The 15,684-nt window shown below is 35.2% G+C and overlaps 2 protein-coding genes across 2 annotated transcripts in view; one reads left to right on the top strand and one right to left on the bottom strand.

Moving 5' to 3' along the window:
- LOC136234842 (uncharacterized) overlaps positions 1-2,285 on the top strand; it is a 4,441-nt gene extending 2,156 nt beyond the window's left edge. The window contains exon 3 of the mRNA XM_066024328.1: positions 1,644-2,285. Within this exon, the coding sequence (XP_065880400.1) occupies positions 1,644-2,091 (448 nt within the window). The 3' untranslated portion in view covers positions 2,092-2,285. The remainder of the gene's footprint in view (positions 1-1,643) is intronic.
- Positions 2,286-3,189: 904 nt separating this feature from the next.
- LOC136235700 (aldehyde dehydrogenase family 3 member H1) lies at positions 3,190-9,831 on the bottom strand. The gene is made up of 10 exons (XM_066025590.1): positions 9,356-9,831; positions 7,253-7,321; positions 7,028-7,124; positions 6,735-6,941; positions 5,444-5,559; positions 5,217-5,321; positions 4,950-5,122; positions 4,756-4,846; positions 4,323-4,472; positions 3,190-3,668 (listed from the first exon to the last, which is right to left on the bottom strand). The coding sequence occupies exons 1-10, from the start codon at positions 9,554-9,556 to the stop codon at positions 3,429-3,431; spliced, it is 1,449 nt and encodes a 482-aa protein (XP_065881662.1). The 5' UTR covers positions 9,557-9,831; the 3' UTR covers positions 3,190-3,428.
- Between the last annotated feature and the right edge of the window lie 5,853 nt (positions 9,832-15,684).

The following is a 15,684-nucleotide window of genomic DNA, read 5'->3' as shown; positions in this document are numbered from 1 at the left end:
GTATCTCGTTATCTATTATTTAGTAACATTTGCTCTATCAGAACTGGTAATCTCAATCAATGTGGATGATATCCATATTGATTGAAATTTCACCAATTTTAAGAAATGAGGGAACAAATACCAAATAACAGGTCAGGAGCCAAAAACCAATATTTAAACATTTTGAATAGCTTAGAGGGCAAATGTTACCAAATAATTTATTAAGGGAGTAATGAGTAACATTTTGGATAGGTCAGACGTCTATAGTGCTTTAAGCTTTTGTGACAACTCTGACCTATAAAAAATGTTTGTGTTTTTTCCTTAACCTGTTATTTTGTGACATTCGGCCTCTGGCATATTGCAATTGCTTACACTTGGTCTAATTTATATTTTAAACGGAAATTAGTACGTATGTAAGGAGATCTGTTAGATGTTTATGTACTATGATTTCTAATGGGATTGTGTTGTGTCAATCTGCATAGTTGCCTCAATTTTCACATAATATTTCATACTTGAAAATCACTTGTTTCTTCCCTTCTACAATTTTGGAGAACAGTTCCAATTAGTAATTATCTCTTGCCCAATTTAATGAGTCTTCTTACATACATGCTAATTTTCATCTAATTTAGATCAAATGTGATTGATTGTTATACGTGAGGCACCAAATATGATTGACTGTTATAAGTGTCAATAATTATTGATTTGTTGATAGATAAATAGAAATTGGATGATAATGTCAGGCCATGATATATTCATTGATAGGTGTCAAAATGAGTTATTATGTTGTGTGATTTATATATTCCACGTTATTATATATGATATAAATACATAAAAATGGTAATTATATCAAACTGCTCAAGTCAAACGTGACAACTCTATCCGATGGTTGGATGCATACGAATAATTGAGGAAGATGAAATACCGACGATAAGTGTCAATAATATATTCATGGTTTAATACATCATTTGCCCTCTAAACTTGTCCAAAAAGCTTGATTGGCCCCTGAACTTTCAAAGTGTCCCGATAGCCCCTTGAACTTGCATAAAATGTTCAGTGAGCCCCCTGAACTTGCAAAAAATGTAATCAATTGATCATTCGGTCGCAAAAAAGTTAGTTAAATGCGGAAGATGTATTCCACGCATCTTAAAATATTATTACATAATTCAAAAATAGATTAAAAATGAAGTTATTACTTATTTAACTATAAAATTTGTCTTCTCTAATATTAAAACCGTATATCCTGATTTTGGTCGTTTTACTTTTTGTAAGACTCGTGCAATACATCTTCCGCATTTAACATATTTTTTTTTTGCAACCGAGTGATCAAATTGATTACATTTTTTTGCAAGTTCAGGGGGCTAACTGAATATTTTATTCAAGTTCAAGGGGGCTATCGGGACACTTTGAAAGTTCAGGTGGCCAATCAAATTTTTTGGACAAGTTCAGAAGGCAAATGATGTATTAAGCCTATATTCATTGCTAGGATGTCAAAAGGGGTTATCATATTATAATCATGTTAGGTGATTTATATATTCCACGTTATTATATGTGATATAACTGACACAAAAATGATAATTGCGGGTCGAGTCAAACGAACTACCTCTGTAAATCGTGTTGTTATGTTAGAAATTGACAACTCTATTCTATTCACTGGTTGAGTGCAGACAAATAATTCAGGAAGAGGAAATGCTAACGATAAATGTGAAGCCAGGATGGAAAAAAGGAACAAAAGTAACATTTGAAGGGATGGGAAACGAGAGACCAGGAAGTCTACCAGCAGATATAACATTTATAATTGCTGAGAAAAAGCATTCTTTGTTCCGAAGAGAAGGTGATAATTTGGAATTAACAATTGAAATCCCATTAATCAAAGCTCTAACTGCTTCTGAAATTTCCATTCCTTTATTGGGTGGAAACAACTTCTCTCTCATGTTTGATGATATTATCATTTACCCTGGATATCATAAACTTATTCAAGGACAGGGTATGCCTAACACTAAAGACCATGGAAAAAGAGGTGATCTTAGAGTCAACTTCTTGGTTGAGTTTCCTTCTGAATTGACAGAAGATCAACGGTTGGATTTGGTTAGTATTTTGGAAGATTCTGGTTGAATTTTTCTTCTTTTTTCTGACACTTGTAAAATATGTTGTTTAGAACCTCTACAATACATATATAGTAATTGTTGATAGATCTTTGATCTTATATTTGTATCCCACCAAATGCTTGGCGGAAATTTTTAAAGATTCTAGTAATGTATGAAAATGTTTTGCTCAACGAATTAGAACTCCATCAGAAATTTCGTTAATGCACTGTTTTCTGGGTTGTTTGTTTAATTTTAAACTTGGAAACAGAGAAGAAAAGGCCCATCAAGTTGAGTTTTATCACGAACTAAGGGTGAAAATAACCCTTAATAGACAAATCAATTTAGCTCAAATTAAATTTTAATTATCAACTTAGTTCTCCAGTTAAAAATATTTGATAAATTAATCTAAATACAATTAGTTTAAACTAATTTACCAAATATTACTAATTTAAAGGCAGAGTTAATAATAAAAATTTGATTTGGATTAAGTGACAATTTGTTTCTATTTTCCAGAATTACCAAAAAGTGTTCGGTAAAATTTTGAAACAACTCAATTAATACCTACTAACTTAATTGTCTTTTTGAGTCTTGATTCTAACGTCATTTTGAGTCTTAATTCTTTTTTTTTTTTTTTTTGTATCGCGAGTGGATATTGTCCAATATAAATATGATATTACAGAGCAACTGCAATGCTGATAATATCCAATATTCTCGAACCAGAACTAGTCCATCTTCTCAAGAACCATTGAATCTAAAATTTAAATTTAAGCTGATAAATAAAACTTAAAATAATTTTCATTATTATCTTTATACATTCAGATGAGTGAATATCCTTGAACTTGAAGTATGTACTACAAAAACTTATCTTACTATGTGTTAAAATTCCATTAACAAATAGAGTTGTCGGGATTTGAAACCCGACCACTTAGTGTAGTCATTGTCAATGAGCTATTTGACCCTAAAACTTAAAGATAATAGGTAAAAGCGAGATGAAACCACATGCATGTAAGACGGGATGAGTTAAACGCGGGAGAAACTAAAAAACATCAACGAACTCTGGTGTAATCTTTTCTGTGAAATTGCAGGGAAACAAATAATTACTATTATATATCAATGAGCAAGTATGTGTAAAGAAGACAAGTATATTTTATTTAGTATCAGACATCCTAAAGAAGAATTATTTTTATTAGTAATGAACTCATATTTCTGAACAAAAGTTATCACAAACGAAGATACAATATCTAATTTCATTTTCACAACTGATCAAATCTTCATCCAGTTTAAATTGGCCAAAGAACAATGATTTTTACACAGATTCAGTAGGTTTAAGGCATGTGTATTCTAAAGAAAAAGAGCAATATCTTCTCAAGGCTTACCCAAACGGAACAGAGCACGAATTATATTCCAAATTCCACCACCAATAAGAGCTTTCATCAATCTTATCTTCCCAGTAGTATATGGTGGATACCTTACGGCTGCATCGCTACCGAGACCTCGATACAGGACCGCCTTCTTATGGCTAAAAGCGTCGAAAGAAAATTTGCCATGGTATGCACCCATTCCACTTTCTCCAACACCTCCGAATGGTAAAGTATGAACTGCTAGCTGCATTGTCGATGAACATAATGTTAAAATACATACATAGAATATGCGACTTATTTGTTGCAGCAGAAGCATATGTTATATAAAACTGGGACGGGGTACAACTATATTCGACTAAAAGCAGCTTTTGATTCAAAAACATGAAAGACAGACACCGTGCTTGTCCGGAGAGATTCTTAGTACAGCTAATTTACTCATCACTAAATAAAACACATGGTTGATATACTACAGTAAAACCTCTATATAGGAATACTCTATATAGGAATAACCTCTATTTTGTTATAAAAAAACTCGGTCCCAACTTGGTAATAACCTCCCAATTGTTATACAAATAGTCCGGTCCCAAGTGTATTCCTATATAAAGGTTTTACTGTTGCAGGTATGATATATAGAGGTTTTACTGTACCAGGTATGATAATGAGACGAGATGAACCTAAAAGAAAAATACTAGACCACATATGACAATATATGAGGATATATGTATAAATTACATTATAGTGTATGCATATGAACCATCATAACTCCTACATCAACCAGAATCACTGATTAGTATTTTATCATGTAGAGCTTTTAATGTGCCGTTCAGATATCTAAGAGTTGTAAATATGCGTTATGAATGCAGCTAGCTTCTATAAATAAGAAAGAAAGGATAGTTACATGAACAGTAGTGTCATTGACAACTAAACCACCAGCAGAGACGGACATCACGAACTGCTCCTTGAGTTTCTTTTTATTGGTAAACAGATAAGCAGCAAGTGGCTTTGTTCTTGAGTTTATCAAATCGAAACTCTCTTCAATCTTGTTGACCTGTTCCAAACCAAAAGAAAGAATCAATAATGATACAATACCTCAGAATTTCATGCATAAGAAATCAGGAAAGGCTGAAAAGCATAGTACTTGATCTCTATTTTCATTCACAAAGCATCAGTATTTTGCAGTTACTTTTACCTAATTACGATAGAAACTAATGCACAGATTTCATAGGAGAATTTTAGTTCAGGGATAAATTTTTTTTTATCCATGCTTCTAATTGCAACCCAAATGAACACCAAAGCCTCAAAGAAAACTGTGTAAAAGTTTAGGTTTTTACCATGACAATGGGAAGCAAGGGACCAAAAATCTCCTCATTCATTACCATAGAGTCTAGTGGAACATCCAGCAAGATAGTGGGAGCAATTCTCCTGCCATTGAGGGAGGAACCATTTATAGCTAAAAAGCACACTACAACCATCTAACAAATAAGAACCGAAAAAGAAGAATGAGCAGATACTCAGTACAACTCACAGGTTTGTTTCGTCTCTTTCACCTCCATGGACAATCTTACCAGAAACCTTATCCTCATCCAGTAGTTTAGTCAGACGAGCAAAATGGGTGGAATTCACTATTCGAGACAAGTCTTTTGATTCCAACGGCTGCTTTCCATAAAAATGTTCTAGCTCCTTTTTTAGGCTATCCACCTGGAAGATAAAAACAAAGAGTAAAAGACTAGATGAACAAACAGTGTGTAAATGGAAGGAAAAGAAAAGAAGTGCAAATAGCAATCAATGTTACCAGCTTTGGAGCATTATCCTTTGTGGTTATGATGTAATCAGGAGAAATGCATGCTTGTCCATTATTACAACCCCACTTGCCTGCAATTATCCTCCTGGTAGCAATCTTGAAGAAGAAGATAAATTTATTTCAGATGAACAAAAGACTTAAAAACCTAATGAACAGAGCATAAACTTAATGCTGGTTGAGATCAAAAGCATAGAAAGTGAGATAAGGGAGACCTTCACCTGTAAATTGATGCCTTCATCAATCACAACTGGAGACTTCCCTCCTAGCTCCAAAAGAACTGGTGTCAGGTGCTTTGATGCTGCAGCCATCACAATACGTGCCACTCTTGAATTCCCTGCATTGTCGAGAATTGTTTATTCAACAAAAGAACATGCAATTTCAAACATTTAGCAACAGTTAACAGACCCTTATGTTCTTTCTAGACCATCATTTGGTATGTTGAAATACAGAAACATCAATACAATATTAGAAACAACACAGCCTATTTGATTTACAAAGCAAAGACACATAAGAAGTTTTTGTCAACCACAACTGACACATCTAAACAAGCTCTAAATCCCAACCCTTTCACCACATAAAATTGAGATTTGCACGAAATCCCAATACCCTTAAGATACAAAAGATCAACTTGACATAGCTTCTCTAGCAAGACCCAACTAAAATCAGTTCATAACCATGACCTGCTACCAAATAGATTGTTTAAGGTTCTACGATTCCAAAGTGAAACTGCACCCAGAGATTCCAAACAGTAAGCAAACAAATGAAGCTGTATGTAACATATGCTTCCAAGTTCTTCCAAAGGCACGAGTCCGTGGATTGCAAAAAAATCCTGCTAGGACTTCTGGGTGCTATATTGCAACTAATAATCACCTTCTCCCAAAGGAATGCAGAAACTTTTATCCACCAAGTAAGAATACGTCATTCCACACACACACACACACAAAGACTTCCAGTATTGACTTTAAGTATATATGTGCTCTAGAAAGGAAGTAGTGAGGGCTCATATGCACAAATGTGCATGAAAAGCAATTATAACTCTCTTGAACAGACAAATTTCTCAAAATCAATCTTCTCCCGTTACACTTATTTCTGTATTCAACCTTTACTAACTGCAAGGCTCCCATCTCATTGTTAAACCATGTCTTTTGTATTTGTTTGTTTGGGACTCAGCTAAGAGCATCAAAGAGGAATCATGTTTTTTGTATCTAAACCATCAGTTACATTTATGTTTAATTCAAACAACATTAGAGCAGAACCCATCCATAAAATGTCCATTAATACGTACAATTAAAGGAATAACTGAATATTTTGTTAAATGTTTCTACTAGAGTTAGAAAGCACATTCCATGTGTTGCTTGACATCAACAAAATTGTCAAAATTTTCAAATATTTCCACTTGGGGCATTTTAGAGAACTACTGAATATTTTACTGGTACACCATAAATTCGTGATTCAAAATCTAATATTCCAGAAACAGGGAAAGCCAACAAATGATCGATGGGTAAGAACCTGTGTAAAATATTTTGTCCCACTTCTGCTCTAGCAGAGCAGTTGTTTCAGCCACCGCCCCCTCAATAACTTTTATGGAAGAGCTATCCAAATATGCTGCAACTAGCTTCGCCATCAACGCGGATGTGGCTGGAGCAATTTCTGATGGTTTTAAGACCACAGCATTACCAGCAGCAATAGCTCCAACAAGTGGATCAAGAGACAACACTAGAAAAGAGAGAAGAGTGAAACTTAATATTTCAGATTCAAGAGCGGAGAAAGTAACATATAGACATTCTCAGATGTAAACTCACAGAAAGGATAATTCCATGCTGAAATTATCAATACAACACCAAGCGGTTCTGGCATTATCTCAGCTGATGAAGGAAAAGTGGTCAATGAGGTCTTCACCTGCAATAAAACAAGATATGTGATTATATTCCCAAAAGACAATTACGTCATTCAATGAAAAGGAAGTAAAAATAGTGAGGAAACTTCTATAGAGGACAGAGGTGGTGGGGGGTGGAGAAAAGCTCTACCTTTTCTGGCGCCATCCAATGTTTCAATTCCTTTAGAGCAAGTTTGCATGAGTTCTTGAGCAAAGCTATCTGCAGAAGAATTTATATGTTAGCTTTACAAGTAAACTAGATGTGCTTCAACGGACCTGCACACATGGGGTAGATGAGGGTGTGCAAGTAGCCATTCCGCACAGGGCCTCAAAATTATAAGGGCCCCAAAATATAAGACGTGCTTAGTCAAATATAGATATTAGCTTAAATTGAAAAGAAAAATTAATATAATGTAATAAGATCAATTTACACATTTTCACTACATTGAGTGCATATGTAATTTAGATATTCAACCACTCAAATTCACAACCTTACCATTCATTCATTTCTCTTTATATTTTCTTAATACAAAATTCTAGTAAATATTAAGCGTTTGATAAAAATTTAGCACCGGGGCGCAAAAAGTTTAAGACCGCCTGCACATGATCAAAGTTGTTATGGTCTTCGGGAAGCTAGACAGCTCTAATGTAAAAATGATTAACTGTTCCAATATTTCCTTCTCTACAGATTCATAGGAGCAGACACACGCACGAAATCGTTGAGCCATTGCCTAAGTTTCTCAGACCAAAAAAAGATGTCCAAAACAAAAGAAATAAGATACTGCGACCCAAGTAAAAATGGCTATACTAGTTACACCTAAAATTAATACTTCTATACAAGCCATGGATGATGGAGTTCTCAGGAAGAGATTGTTGTGAACTTCTTTATGAGATTTGGCAACGATGGAACCTAAAAGCATGTGTAAACTTCATTGTTCCTAAGAGGATTTGATTGCAACCATATCGATAGCGACAAAGAATGTTGAACCAAAGAAGGTATCCATCAGTCAAAGGGTGTAGAGAGAAGCTAAATTGAAGAAAACCAAGCACCAGCCTCCACTAAACGAATTAAAACAGATAAACGCTCGGTTTAACATGCAACAAGTAATCTCTGTTCATGCTGAACAAGATAGCTGCTAAAGTAAAAATCTTCACAAATCATAGAAATAAAATAATTTGCTTAATTTTTTTTTTTTCCTATGTTAAACTTTGATATTCACATGAAAGCATTTATAAACATTCATACTGCTAGATTTTCTCTAAATATCCTTGCTACAAAGTCATTCTTAAGAGAGCATTTCACTGTATCCTTTGGTTCATTGTTTATCTAAATCTTCTCATTTCTTAGAGTTTCCATTCATATTCCACAGATTGGCATCAACGTATATCTTAAAAAGTAGCGTTATGACCCTAAGACATTTGCTATTATTGATAGTTTCTGCTTAAGTCCTAAATTATGTATCACTCCCTGCATAATCCTGGTCATCAGTACCATAAGCAGACCATATTATGATGTAAATTCCCATCAGTCATTAAATCCAAAATAGATTTCTAACCAGATTCTCTAACAGTATCTGCATGATTTAACATGAATTATATTAGACTTCAATTTAAAAAAATCTATATATGTATGATACTTGCACGTGGCCTTTTAGGAGAAATATGATTTGAACTTGTTAGGCAGAAGTGAAAACTATTCTTGGACAACAGAGACAATAAATGTCATTAATGCTTATCCAGAGTTCTCCCCCACCTATAAATAGGTGAAAATTAGAGGTGATCTGAAATGCATTTATGTAATCCCAATCAATATAATACAACTCAAGTATAACATCAATATTAACAGAAGAGTCATAGGAAATTAATTCACACGAAAAGAGCCAATACGGCAGTAAGCAATCCAAAAGTAAGCGCATTAATAACAGATAAAAAAGGAGCGAATCTGAAAGAATTAATTCATGACAGAGCAGCCGCGACCTGACTGTAATTTAACTGAATCAGGTGATTGAACTTCGAAATTCCAAAATCTCTCAACTACAGTGGAAAATTGACACCTGTTCTCTGGTTTCCCAATCATTTCTCAACCAGACCGTTAACAAAAACCGAGAGAGGAAAAACTCAAAATAAAATAGCCAATACGTATACGACTCATCTAATCACTATATATTCTACAGATCATTTCAGAACACATAAACATGAAGAATAATAAATTAGCCGTATATATACTCATAGCTTATACAAGTAAGATGTTGACCTCATAGACAGTAGATTCAAGTTCAGGCTTAGAAAGATCCTGACGAAGAGCTTCGACGATCTCCTTCTCATGATCACACAACTTCAACAGATTCTTCAACTGAGTCCCTCTCCATCCATAGCTCCGAGTTCTACCAGAAGCAAAAGTAGTTCTCAGCTCCGTCATCATAGCACCAGCTACTTGCACGTCGAACCCGGCCATTTTCTCCGGCCAAAATCGATTGACTTAATTTGAAATGCACAGTGCACAAGTAAATCTATCTGTGTGGAGAATTAAAAGTCTATATAATCATCGAGGAAAGAGTGTTTGTTTGTGTGTTTTAAACGAAAGCCGGCCTTGGATATGGCTGGAAGTTTTGTACTGTTATTGTTTTGTTGTATTCTTAAGAATTTTATAGATAGCGGGGGGAGAGAGAGAGATATGTGTTTGGATTGGAAGAGATTCGAGTCTTCGAACGGGAATAATGAAAGGTAAATACTGGAATAGGGAAAGATAAAACTATGATAACTTTGATCCGGGATAAGAAGGAAAAGGAGTGACGCCCTCTCTTGCGGCGCAACCGTGCGATGATATTCGCAGCGGCGTATTGCGTGTGTTTTGAACATTTCCGAAGTTTACGCTGCTGCACGCTCTGGTTTTGCGCGTGTTTTGAAGTTTCTTATGTCAATGAAATGAAAGAAAAATATTTTAGGCATTACACCCAAATGGTGGCATACTAAAGTTTCAAAGTGAATTAGGAATTAATACTATCAAAATTCAATCAGATAAAAATAATTAATTAAGTTTTTATCATATCCTAAAATAATCTTTGATTCAAAATGAATTTAGAGAAAAGGGTCTAAAATTGCTCAACCGAATGAATTTTGATTAGACCTCAATTGATGATTTTTGTTTAGAATAAGGACTCAATTGATGATTTTTGCTTAATTCAAGAATCTTATTGATGATTTTGATCATTTAAGATTCTAATTGACTTTGAAATCTTAGTTTCGGGAGCCAAATGGGTATTATGCCAATATTTTAATATAATAATTCATATATAATTAGTATTTTTAAAACCTCAATCTGAAAAAAAGAAAAATATTCTAATATATAATAATTCATAAACATTTGGGCGGCAGTCTGTGAGGACGGACTTTTTCCAACTCTAGTGGTGATATTATGTTACTTACTTATGATTTACGTAGATGGTATTTCGAACAGTCTTGGATTTAATGTCTTTTAAGACATTAATTATACATTCTTTAAGTTCGACTGTTAGGGCCTTTAGTGAACTGTTTAATGCCACTGATCACAACGGTTTTCTGGAAACGGCTCAGTGGTAACATGGGTGTATCTATCTTGGATGACGTATCTGTCCCTTTCTAGCAGACATAAGTCCCTTGTGACGTGTCGGATCTACGTGGCGTATCCACGTGGCAAGGGTCCATTTGGAGGTTTCTTTTGGCGTACACCATATCCTTGAATTGGCGGATATTGCTACACAATCGTGCTTTGTGCCAATAGATCCCTTTATTTATAGACTTTTATGATTTTACCCCAGGGATAATGAATTTACCAAAACTTACACTAAAGGTGCATTTTTTTAGGTTTTGCTTAAGCTCATATTCCTACAGTGTTTGGAAGACTGTATCGAAGTCCGGACCATTCTCTTAAATAGCTCTACTCTTGATGATCATGTCATCAACGTAAATCTCAAATTTTCACCAATTAGATCTTTGAATATTTTATTAACCAACCTCTGGTATGTAGCATTTGTAGCCAAAGGGCATCGCGTTGTAGCAATATGTTCCCTTGGGGGTGATAAAATTAGTTCTCCTTTTCACCCTCAGCCATGGGGATTTTGTGATATCTGGTTGATGCATCTAGTATGGACTAAATGGCATAGCCTGCTGTTGAATCTACTAACATGTCTATGCAAGGAAACATATATGAATCTTTTAGGCAAGCCGTATTGAGGTCAATAACACATAACCACCACGTGTTGATGGCCTTGTTTACTAAAACCACATTTGCAAGCCAATGGGCGCAATATGGCCGAAAATTATTAGTTTTTTAACTTCTGTTTTGATGTTTTTTAGCCTTTTGGGTCCGCGATTTCTTTTCTTTTGCCTCACTGGTTTCGCAGCAGGATATACATTAAGGGTGTAAGTCATAACCTTTAGGGAGACTCTAGTGATATACTTCGAGCACCACATGAAGCCTCTAACATTTCATTTCAAAGTTTATATTACTTCCATTTTCACTGCTGGTGGGAGCTTTGATGTGACCTTGGCTGACTTCCCTTCGGCCAACCACACCGTCTCAATTTGTCCTGTAGGCTTTCTCTTTTTCTTCTTCTCATACTTCGATGTAAGTAGGCTTCATTTGAAGTACGACTAAATACATTTCTTCGAAAATTATTTGGTTTCCTTGGGTTATTGCCCTCCTCCTTCTGTGGGTATCTGCTATGCCAAATGGTAGATAGATAAAGCTCCAGCTGGCTTAGATAACAAAGGTCACCCCATGATGGTGTTATATGCCAGGACTATATCAATCACGACGAATTCAACTTTAGTTCTCCACTTCGGATATCCGTCACCTATTTCCACTTTCAGATTGATAATGCCAACTAAGGGGATTGTGTGTCCACTAATTCCTACTAAAAGAGATAAGGTAGGAACTAACATGTCATGCTCCATACTTAGTGCCTTGTAAACCTTCCTAGTGACAGTATTTACTGCGTTGTTGGTGTACATGAATACCCCTTTTGACGGTGAAATTTTCGATGAGTACCTTAGTGACTAGGGCATCCTTATGTGCCTTGCTAGTTGTATTTTTCAAGCCATCAAATGAGAAATCTGAACTAGACTCTTGAAGCCTCTACCTATCTTTGTACATTCTTTTTCTTTTTACTAACCGATCTCCTTAGGGTCCTCCAACAATTACATTGATGATTCTTCAAGGAGCACACTCTGTAGCTTATGGTTTCTTTTTCTCCATGACTAGCTCCTTTAATGACTCCTCCAAAAAACAATCCAATACTCCACTCTCTGCCATTTTTTCCAATTCTATTGCCAACTTTTTGCAATCCTCGGTGTCATGGACTTCACTCTTGTGGAACTCATGTTATGTCTTATTGCTCTAACATTCTAAAAGCTTGAGCTTCAGGGGATATTTGATGTGTTGTTTATTTTTTCTACCTAGTACAACACTCCTTTTATTGGGGAATTAAGTGGCATAAAGCTATGATCAATTTGTTCCTTTTTCCTTCTCAATCTCTCTCCACATCTCCCCTATGATGCTAATTTGAATTATTATCCGCATCTAGGTGATCCTTTGCACTGATACTTTTTAGAAGGGGGTTGAGCTTGTGTCCGTACAATTTGAAGAAATCCTTATCCCCTTGCATGATTCCATGAACATTTTGGAATTTTGTGTTGTTAGCTCCTAGGGCGAAGCCTTGCTCCGACAATTTACCACCATGACATATACCACAACATCTACACTGAGGTGCCAAATCTAGATTGCAATTTTCTATAATTAATCTACCCAATACCAAAGGTTTTCTCTAGGTTCACGAATCAGGTAGTTGAGATCCTGGATCATTTTGCTTTAAGGTATTAAAGTGAGAAAGCATTGAGTGAACTCGTTTTCCATCCAGTTAAAATTTTGGATTGATCCGACAGGAAGTTGCTCGTACCAATAGGATGCTACCTCTTTTAAAGTGGTGGGGAAAAGATGACACATAATAGCGTCTGTGGTCATAGTATTTTGTAGCACTCTTTTAAAGTTCTTCACATATATTCTTAGGTCTCCCACCTTGTTGTATTTTTCTAAAGAGGGGTACTTCAAACCCCGAGGCATTGGCTCATATAAAACGTGTGCACACAATGGGCACCTAGTGTCTGTTACATCTAGATTTTGGGAGTCAATGCATGCGTCCACCATATCACTCCCCATCTCCCTTTGGATGATCTCAAACAGCGTCTCCTTTTCCAAAAGTCTTTCATTATCCTCACTATTAAAGGATGCTCTCTGATGAGTTGTCCGTCAATCTTTAGAAGATCTTGGCACAATTTTCCTTCTTCCGTGCCAATGCCCTTCTTAAGATCTGAGGCTCTTTTGTGCCTCACTCTTGCCCTATGGAGACTCCAATTTGTTAGAATATCTTTGATATTTTCCTTTATGTGTTGGAGACTTCGATCTTCCCAAAAATTTATGTGGCATATGATAGTCTGCATAGGATTCAAATTCTCTTTCATGCCTTTTCTAGTATAATGGGGATCTGGATTTGGTTGTCCCATTCCACAGAAGGCGTAGGGGGAGTAGTCTTCCTCATAGGGATCCTTTTTGCTCACTGTAGGATGCAGAGACTGACTAAGAGTGGTTACTTCATCATCTACGATGGGTTCACTATTTCTCTTTAAATCTCATATTTGCGCCTTCTAACTTGGAATCCATCGATGTATCCCTCTTACAAGGATAATTATGATTAGCATGATGTCCAGTTGAACATGTGATAGAATCATGTCATTTTTTCAATTTGATGGCCTTCTCTGCGGCGTCCAACTTCTCTTGTAATTGTGCCATTACCGATGCGTTCATGTTAGTAGTCTCTTGTACAGTGCCGCCATTATAGAGGAGTTGTTTGGTTATGATGTCCATAAATTCTCTATTTAAAGGATCAAGCGAACCCAATCATTCCTTAATACATCTATCAAGCTCAAGAGTTATTTGAAGGAGAAAAAATGCTTTACCATTAGCATCTAAAGGTGTTCTAGGCTCCTATATTTGTCGCAAAAATGATGGATGCATTGTATTATCAAGATGACCCGTGTATGCGTATTTTTTTGATCCACACTTCCTGCACGAACTTGGTGCAAATGAAATTGGATGATAGTGATCTGAAGATGGCTGAGATCCTTTCTGCATCTAAGTTAAGATAAAAAAAAGAATTAAGGTGGGGCATGCGGTCCTACTTTGATACTTAAGTTAGCAACGTTTTCTATGTGGGTATACTAAGCAATTGAGTGTGAATTGCAATAAATGTGTGTATATACCTTGATTATAGCATTGCGTTCTATTTATAGGAAGTTAGGGAAAATTTTGATAGTCCATTCAAAGTGTGTGTTGTAGTTCTTTTTAAGGACATATGTCGACTCTTGGATGATAGATGAAATTTAGATAGTTTGTAGTGTGCCCAAACTATAATCCCTAGATTTTCAGCGTGCATCCGAGATCCTTATTATGGTGTTCATTTATAATAACTTTCATTGGTCCATGTACCATGACAATTACATATCTTATTGTGGTTTGATCAGGAGGCTCCTCTTGTACCATGCATCCATATGATTTCAGATGATGACGTGTGTACATGTCCTTATATTCGCATGCTATCATAACTAATAGCATTTTCATCTTTTAAACAAAAATTACATAATCGAAAAAATACAGTCCCTCCAAAACACTGCCTCTCCAAATCAAAATCATAAATAATGTGGTGGGCATTGCACTTCTAATTTGACAGTTTATGAACTAAATTAATGCTTACATTCATTTTACACAGCTGCAATTCGATTTTGGAGTCTGTGTTTTTATCAATAAGGACCCTTAGTAAGATACACCCTCCAAACTTGATCTCAAATATTAACTTTGTATTTTTTTAATTAGAGTACGAAGCCCCAGATATGATATGATCTCTTCTGGATTGAACTCGATAGAAGCTCTTGGGATAATAAGCGTTTCTGAAGAAGAATCTTTTGGATTTATAGGTAGCATCTAAATTTATATGTGTGGATGTCCTTGGCGTTTTAGTTAAAAAAAATTTCATTCTTATAATAAGAATAAATATCGAGAAAAGTAGCAACCAGTTACAATTTAGATCAGTTTAGAATTAAATACAATTACATATTAACAAGAAACTAATAAAGTAAGAAACTAATTACAATTACAAGTGATAAAGTAAGAAAGTAATTACAATTACAATTAGCAAATTAGCAAAAACACCATGTAACTAAATTTGTCCATTCTACTCATCTACCCACTAATTGGTCCACTCTAAACAAGAAGCTAAATTGGTACACTTTAGTATTTACTCAAGCTTTTTTCACCATTCAACACTTAAACTTTTTTCATCATTCAATTAAGCCTTCTTCTCGCCTATCTAATCGGAGTTAATTTCTGTTTCCGTTGAAGAAAAGAGAAGGTTGTAGTGGTGGCGGATCCAAGATTTGAGAGATGGGGTAAAACTCTATGTAAAAAAAATTTAGACAAAATAACATTAATCGAAAAAAATATACTTTAGTACATAATTACTATTTGATACAAAATGTCTTAAAAAAAAACTT

Source organism: Euphorbia lathyris, chromosome 7 (assembly GCF_963576675.1).
Source record: "Euphorbia lathyris chromosome 7, ddEupLath1.1, whole genome shotgun sequence".
NCBI lineage: Eukaryota > Viridiplantae > Streptophyta > Magnoliopsida > Malpighiales > Euphorbiaceae > Euphorbia > Euphorbia lathyris.
The sequence above is the reverse complement of the archived record's forward strand: the minus strand, read 5'-3'. Positions and strand labels throughout refer to the sequence as shown.

Excerpts from the sequence above, each read along its gene's own strand:
- LOC136235700 (XM_066025590.1), bottom strand. The coding sequence starts at position 9,556 with ATGGCCGGGTTCGACGTGCAAGTAGCTGGTGCTATGATGACGGAGCTG. Across the intron at positions 5,560-6,734 it reads GGACAAAATATTTTACACAG|GGAATTCAAGAGTGGCACGT; the intron begins GTTCTTACCCAT and ends TCGACAATGCAG. Across the intron at positions 5,123-5,216 it reads AGGATAATGCTCCAAAGCTG|GTGGATAGCCTAAAAAAGGA; the intron begins GTAACATTGATT and ends TTTATCTTCCAG.